This window comes from Poecilia latipinna, unplaced genomic scaffold, assembly GCF_001443285.1.
Source record: "Poecilia latipinna isolate Pla-1442-1.1 unplaced genomic scaffold, P_latipinna-1.0 Scaffold975, whole genome shotgun sequence".
Classification (NCBI taxonomy): domain Eukaryota; kingdom Metazoa; phylum Chordata; class Actinopteri; order Cyprinodontiformes; family Poeciliidae; genus Poecilia; species Poecilia latipinna.
The window spans coordinates 185,764-193,818 of record NW_015113591.1 but is presented as its reverse complement, the minus strand read 5'-3'; the positions used below and the strand labels follow the sequence as shown (position 1 = coordinate 193,818).

Here is an 8,055-nt window from a genome sequence, read left to right as displayed (position 1 = left end):
ACACAGTGTCGAGAGGGTAGGTAGATATAAATATATATATTTAAAAATACATGACATTGGTAAATATCAGTTATCGGGGTATTAATATCCGATGTCGATATCGGCCCACATTTTCACTTCAGCACAGTGGTGCTACTTCACAGGTTAGCACCACTTAGTTCCTGTTCTATCAAATAAAATCCACATAAAAAAAATCTTAAGGTTTGTTTTTGCAGGTCAGAGGTCATCAATGTGTTTATGAGATACTGTCTGCTGGACACCGCAGGTGCAGCCAAGATGGTCACCATCTCTACAAGTTCAAATCAAGACAACAGATCAAAACAACAGTGCAGCAGCAACAGCTGCTGCACTGTTCACACACATGCGGTGCAAACGCTGCAGCCTCAGGTGTATTTAAAACTACTAAGAGCCCCCCCACACACATACACACACACATACAGACCCCACACTGTCTCAAGAGCCAAAAAGGGGTTCGAGGTTGAGCCTGAGAAAATAACCTTATGGCTTCACTCAGTGCAGAGGGCTTTATTTAACCCCGAGAGCTCATGATCCGCACCTCAGACAGAGGCAGACAGCTGCAGCAAAAAGGGAAAGCATTTATATATACATGTATAAAAAAACCAGAAAGCCATACCACCACTGCACTCACTCCCAGGCTGCCATCACTGCGACCGGGCCTCTGCTTCAATCACATACCCCCTTTAATATTCAGAGAGCGAGAATCAGGCCTGTGGCGGAGGCGGGTGGTGGGGTGGGTAGGGGGGGGATGAAGGGGACACAAGTGAGAAGCCTGTGGCAGCACTGATAGCGTCCTATCGACTCTGCCTTTGGTTTCCTGTTCTGAGTCAGTGTGTAACCAAGGTCTAGCATGTTGTCACACTGCACTGTCCCTGTTAGGGCTGAAAATAATCAGAGACTCACATTTACTGTACTCACATAGTCACTCAAACGCATCATCAAACCTTTTCTTACAGGGTTTGGAAAGACTGGGAGAAGGAGAAGGAGAAGTTTGTGTTCAAAGCTTTTAGTCTTGTTTGTCTTTTGATTGATAAAAAAAAGTGTGACCTTCTTATTAGAGGATGAGGTGAGTTTGGCCATAAAATTCAAATGCAGGCAAAACGTTTTTCAGTTGTTTCCTCTTTTATTTTTATTTTTATTATTATTATTATTTTTTAACAAAAAATGGGGTCAAGTAAAGGAATCATTAAATAAAGTTAAATAACAGGGTAATTTATTTGTAAATTTGAGCATGAAGTGTAAAACAGGGAATACAAGCTCCCCCCCCCCTCCCCCTTTAGCCCCCTTAAAAAAGAGGGAAGTCCAGTTTTAAAAGGCAACATGATTTATTTCAGTTCAATGCAAATGCAGAACGATTCGAGCTCCACTGCCTTCTTTTATCAAAGCATGAATCAGTGTTTCTGTGTTTCTGTCATGGCTGACTAACAGGAAAATTCATTTCTGAGGGGAGGGAGAGTGTGTGGGGGGTGGAGGGGTGGGGGGGAGAAAACAAGAATGTGTGCGAAAGAGAGAGAGTAAATAGGCGTCAGAGTCAGTGAAGTGTGGTTCTTTTAGAAGAAAGCAGCTTGTGGTGACTTTCTGCAGTTTTGGGGAGCATTTAGACACACACACACACACACACACACGCACACACACACTAGGACAGAGTGTGTCCTCAGAACTGGGACATGGTGGCTGCAGTATCACGGCTCTGTGAGTATCAGACATGTGTTTCAGCTTCATGCCTATCTGCCTTCTGATTGCACTTCTCTCACTTGATGCAGCTGCTGCAAACAAACTCTGCTCCCACAACAAGCTGAAGCAAACACAAAAAGAAAATCGATGCTGCTTTGCTTTTTCAAACTGACCTTAAACAGTTTCCAGAGGCTTTGCAATGATTTGGATTCACAGTCTGACAGATTTCTGCTGAAAATGTCTTCATGTGATTCAACCTGTGCTCACCAACTGCCCATCCTGCTCCGCGGACCGCCTGACTGGGCCTCAGCCCGGCCCGGCTCGGTTCGGTCCGGCTCGGCCCGGGAAGGCAGCGCAGGCTTTAATGATGTAAAGCAATAAGGCTGAAGTCAGTGCAGGTAAGCTGAAGCAGTGTGGCTGTAAAGCGATAGCCGCGCTCCCCACCAGCAGGCTGTCGTGCATCTCATTAACGGGATCACTTTTCAGCCGGGCCAACAGTCGGGTCATTATCCATCAGAACCGAGCCCGGCCTGACCGGCGACAACAAACACACTTTTAGAGACGTTGGAGTTCTTTTATGACGAGACAGAAATATGTATATTTTAGGGAGTTTTATTTCTGTGTTGTTGTGATGGAACTCTCAATGTAGGTCTGATTTAAAAACAAGAAAGAAAGAAAGAAAGAAAGAAAGAAAGAAAGAAAGAAAGAAAGAAAGAAAGAAAGAAAGAAAGAAAGAAAGAAAGAGCACATCCTTATTCTTCTTGGATTCCTTTTAAACGAGCCGTAAGGTCAACCACGAATCCATATAAAAAATAAAAAAAACAAAACAAAACAAAAAAAACATCTGATTAGATGAGGGATGGATCCAGAATAGTTTTAGCTTTCAACTTCCAATATAACAGATATTAGTTTATTACTGTATATTAATATATTAATTAAACAGCACATCAGCTTAAAATATGTACACGGTTTTCTAAGGATTTATTTATTTATTTATTTATTTATTTATTTTCATTTCTTCTCGTATTTGCTAATATGTTTTATTGTGAACATTTTCGTCATTTAGTTTGTTCTCCAAACAGGATTCGGCTGTTTAAACCACCATGTTGACAACAGGCTTTATGTTGTATTTATTATCTATCATTTCTTAAAAAATACTGCAAAATTCCGCTAATGTTTTAACTTAAATATGTGATCTTGGTCTGGTGTGAGGGACAGACGTTCAACAGGGGGCTCTATAGCAGGACAACAATAAACATATTGATGGACATTTGAAAAAACAAAACAACACATGTTACATCTGAACTGCGCATGTCATTTCCTCCTCATAACGTGGATATTCAGTTCCATCTTTGCTCTTGTCTACAAACTATGAAATTCAGATTAATTACAAACAAAAATATATAGAATACAAAGTATATTATATTCTATTTTAAAAACCTATGTTTAATCCACTAATTAAAACAATAAAACACTCATCGATATAATGTCCAACTCAAATTCCTCGGAGTGTACACATCATCTATAGATGACAGAAAGTATCAAAGGATATAACTCATGTAACTCCCGGTGGACAGCGGGGCCGAAATCGGGAGTGGGCAGGAGGGGGTCCGCCACGCTTTTGGCAGCCTGCCCCCTGGTGACATCTGGTGAACTGCACCGCTTGTTTTTGAGCATGCGTAATGAGGGGCCAGAAATCCCAAACGCCGTCTCGCCTGACAAGCAGTGGTGTTCCAATCTGTCCAGAGAGACGCTCCGAGCCGCTTGGCGAGAGAGGAAGAGCCGAGGAGCTTCAAGAGTCCCGCACCATGCCGAGGTCCTTCCTGGTGAAGAGCAAACGGGCCCACAGCTACCACCAGCCCCGCTGCCCGGACGATGGCTACTCCAGGCTGGACACTCTCCTGGCACACGTATGCGCAGGTGGGTACATGTCTGCTTAATTATCAATGGGAACTGTAGCATAGGAGCGAGTTTTCTTTTTGTTTGCTTGCTTGTGTGTTTTTGCTCGTCAGTGAAAATGCTTAAAATCTACATTAAAGATGAGTTTCCCCGTGCTGTCAGCAGCCAGCAGGTCTCAGGGGGAGTTCGCAACCAAACTGGAGCCCGAGGAGAACCTGAGCGCAGGCAGAGAGTCCCCGGGGTCGAGCCGGCGGTCCAGGGGGTCGCTGTCCTCCAGCTCCCCGCTGAGCTGCGGCGGCAGCGTGTGTGAGCCCCACTCCGACTGTGATTTCTGGCGTCCGCCGTCTCCGTCCTCCTCACCAGGTCTGCGACAAACTCATCTTATCCGGAAAAGTTGAAAAGTTTGTTGGAATTTCTGCCGACGGGAAACTGAACGAGTTTTGGTCAAATAAGTTCCTAATATTTTCATTCGTATTAATCGTTTTTATTTCCTGACCTGTATTATTATTATTATTATTATTATTATTATTATTATTATTATTATTATTATTATTATTATTATTATTATTATTATTATTATTATTATTATTATTATTATTATTATATTTGAAACGACAATTAATAAAGATTGAGGCACAAATGATAAAACAAAAATGATTAAACCAAACTAATTTCTTATTTACTCTGATTCTTGAATATTTATGTCAGAAACAATGATGTATATCTCCAAGTTATTGAAACTAAATCTCCTAAATGCCCCCTCTCCCCCTTCCGCCCCCTAGACTCGGAGAAATGCTCCACACCCGCAGCGGAGGACGTCCCCTTCAACATCCCGCTCCTTCCTTATTCCTGGTCGGCGTACTCCGGCGCAGATCTGAGGCATCTGGTTCAGGGGCCCTATCAGCGCCAGCGGCATATCCGGGGCCATGGGGGGTCCCATTCACCCGCAGCGGGGATCTACGGGACAGAGAACGGCGGCGGCAGTGGCGGCGGCAGTGAGCGCGTTTACCCGCAGCGGGGCCTCGGGTCCGGCTGTTACCAGGAGTATTCCCCGTGCGCGGCCCGCGGGATCTACAGGATGCGGGTCGGGGGCGAGCTGTACGCGGAGGCCAAGCAGAAGGAAATCAAATCTGAGGAAGTCTTTCTGCACTCTAACCTGGAGGAAAACGGATCCTACAAGTGCATCAAATGCTGCAAGGTGGCGCTTTACTTTAAAGACAAATCCTGTTTTAATCTGGGGATGGGCACATTTCTTATACATTTAATTTAAATAAATGAAAACATATATTTATCATTTTAAACATATATATATATATATTCCCCCATACGTTTCTAATTTCATTGTGTTTTATTTCCAAAAGGTTTTCTCCACGCCCCATGGCCTGGAGGTGCATGTTCGGCGCTCACACAGCGGGACGCGGCCTTTTGAATGCGGGATCTGCGGGAAAACCTTCGGACACGCAGTGAGCCTGGATCAGCACCGAGCTGTTCACTCCCAGGTACCAACCTCAGTCTGAAAGCATCCAGGAAGACGATGCTCAGGGGCCTTTGAGGGCCCACGGGTCAGGATTTACGCAAAAGGCCCTGATGACTTTATATATATATATATATATATATATATATATATAGCAATTCATATCGGTGGAGTATATTCAGATATGATCAAAAAGTTCATTTATTTCAGCAATTTAACACATGCAACTGGTATATAAAAACATGGGACACAGTGACAGATTTGAAGTGTTTTTAATTAATTTTGATGATTATGGCTTATAGTTCATAAAATTCCGAGCTAATTTCTCTAAAGGAGGAAAAAATGTGTATATATAAATCTGGACTTACCAGAAATACTAAAGATTTGGAATTGGTCAGAGCTCCTTTTGCATAAATTCCTGCAGGAATGCGGTGTGGCATGGAGGTGAAGCGCTAATGGCTCCTTCAGCTCTCTGAGCTCATCTTCCATCTTACTGTTACTTAGTCAAATCACAGCAACATCAGATTTATTAAAGCAGCTTTTGGTGCCTTTGGCAGTAATTAGGCACCAAATCCAGCTGGAAAATAACCTCAGAATCTCCATAGAGTCGGTCAGCAGGTGGAAGAATGAAGCGCTCTAGAATTTCAGATAACGTGGCTCTCTAAATGATCTCTCCAGCTGGTTCCGTCATTTTTTTTAAAACACTCATTAGAGAAGGTTGAAAAGACGAAAGCAGCAAAATTCAAAAGTATTTCTCCAATTTCACACACACACACACACACACGCAAACACACATCAACGTTATTCGGTGATTCATTCCAAACCGGTGGATGGAAACACGCTTAACTTGGATTTTCCATTTTCTATATTCCTTTTTTTTATTTTTGCTAGTTTAAAAGTTCCCTTGAAATTCACGATAATTGGATGAAAAACATAACTAATGATTGGACACAAAAAAGCTGGACCTCAAGCAACATGGATTCTGTTCATGTTACTTCTGCTCATGACTCTTCCCCCAGACTCTGGAGCTTTGGTTTCTAAAATGGAAACTTTACTCCTATTATCCGGCTCAGACGCTTCTCACCTCTCTGGATCAGGAGCAGCTACACACAAACTTCACTAACCCTTGAAAGTGTTTAGCCTCACCATGTTCTCGAGGCAGGAGTTTGTTCCTTTTACATGTAAATCCTTTCCTACCAAAGTTTTTCCTTCCACTCAACTTTACAAGACAATACTCAGATACAGCTGTTTGTGGATATTTTGTGGCTAACCTGTGGTGTCAAAGACAGTCGTGGACACCTGTCAGGTCATCAGTCTTCTTCAGGATTATGTCATAACATATTCATAAAATGTTTTTATTGGTACTGGCTGTAATCCATAATCATCAAAAATGACAAAAAATAACACAAAATATATCACTGTGTGGATAAAGAATTGCTATTTGAACAGAATTACTGAGATAGCAACCTGATGACTAAATTCAGATTTATTGAGTAGGGCTGTCTCCAGAAATACAGATGAGGCCAACTTCAATCTTACCAAGTATTTATAGTTTCTGTGTAAATATCTTAACACTCTGAAATAAGACAAAACTAACTTTCAAATAACTTTTCAGTAACATCTAGCAGTTTTTTTAAAGAGCCATTAATTCCTTTCCACTGGCAGATTTTTTTCCACTTATAGCAAAAATATCTTGTTTTATATACATTTTAACTTGAGACGGGTGTTTTTTGCTCTGTATGTCATGAAAATTAGAATATAATTTCTCTAAACGATTGGTGACGTGATTCTTTGAACAGGAAAGGAGCTTCAGCTGTAAAATTTGCGGGAAGAGCTTTAAGCGTTCCTCCACCCTCTCCACCCACCTGCTCATCCACTCAGACACTCGGCCCTATCCCTGCCAGTACTGCGGCAAGAGGTTCCACCAGAAGTCCGACATGAAAAAGCACACTTTCATCCACACAGGTGATACAGTACATACACATATATGTGGGAATAACATGAAGGGATTCATCTCCTCCTTCCAACGTGACCGAACGTTTCAACCGTTTGTTCCCCGCTGCAGGTGAGAAGCCACACAAGTGCCAGGTGTGCGGGAAGGCTTTCAGTCAGAGCTCCAACCTGATCACCCACAGCAGGAAGCACACGGGCTTCAAGCCGTTTGGCTGCGACCTCTGCGGGAAAGGCTTCCAGAGGAAGGTGGACCTGAGGAGGCACAAGGAGACGCAGCACGGACTGAAATGAACCGATTTCCTCAGATTTCCACTGAGCATGGGCTGACGATTTCGTTTCCTGTTCTGAACTGCTGTTTTTTTTCTTACTATTTAACTGATATTTATCATTTGTTTTCACAATTATAAAAAGGGAGCTAAATGATAGATTTCCAAGATTGAACATTTGGATCAGCTTTATAAAAATGTATTCTATTTGTTTATATAAACATGGATTAAATGTTAACTTAAAGGTCTCATATGCTGATTTCCTCCCCCTCTTAACCCCACACATCCACTGTGGCTCCCCACGCGGGGTGCCATCCTTTCAGGGGTTGACACAAAAATAAAGAATTATTTGTATGAGCTGTAACCCCAGCAACAATTAGCAAACATCTGGTGGAGCTGCGCATCTGATGAGCTCATTAAAGCAGCTGCTACTCAGAACAATGATGGAAAAGGGTTAATAGAGGAACCATGTTGTGATGACTTCCTGTCAGAAAGAGCAGGAGTTTCTTAAAGAGACAGAAGCCCAATTTCAAGGTGTTCAATTACAAAGTCATATTTGATATGCAGCAGTTTTATAACAACTGAAGAAGGTACCATAGTTACATGATTATGCCATAAAATTGCACTATGTGGCAAGAAAACACATAATAAACAGAACCTGTCTGACACCATGGCGAAACATCTCAAAACACAACCTCATGCCCTGGAATAAAGAAACTTAAGAACAGATGAAAACCAAAATCTCATCAAAATGTTCTGTGTATCGATGAC

General features: G+C 42.3%; 1 protein-coding gene across 3 annotated transcripts; it reads left to right on the top strand.

Annotated features, from left to right (window-relative positions):
* Nucleotides 1–1,591: 1,591 nt before the first annotated feature.
* Nucleotides 1,592–7,532, top strand: gfi1aa (growth factor independent 1A transcription repressor a). Of its 3 annotated transcripts, XM_015050083.1 has the most exons (7): nucleotides 1,592–1,710; nucleotides 3,439–3,612; nucleotides 3,754–3,954; nucleotides 4,374–4,789; nucleotides 4,953–5,090; nucleotides 6,865–7,030; nucleotides 7,131–7,532. In XM_015050083.1, the coding sequence occupies exons 2-7, from the start codon at nucleotides 3,501–3,503 to the stop codon at nucleotides 7,307–7,309; spliced, it is 1,212 nt and encodes a 403-aa protein (XP_014905569.1). In that variant the 5' UTR covers nucleotides 1,592–1,710; nucleotides 3,439–3,500; the 3' UTR covers nucleotides 7,310–7,532. The 3 variants fall into 3 exon arrangements, with proteins under 3 accessions (XP_014905569.1, XP_014905567.1, XP_014905568.1); XM_015050081.1 differs by lacking the exon at nucleotides 1,592–1,710 and having other exon boundaries at nucleotides 3,293–3,612; XM_015050082.1 differs by lacking the exon at nucleotides 1,592–1,710 and having other exon boundaries at nucleotides 3,294–3,612; nucleotides 3,757–3,954.
* Nucleotides 7,533–8,055: the final 523 nt, after the last annotated feature.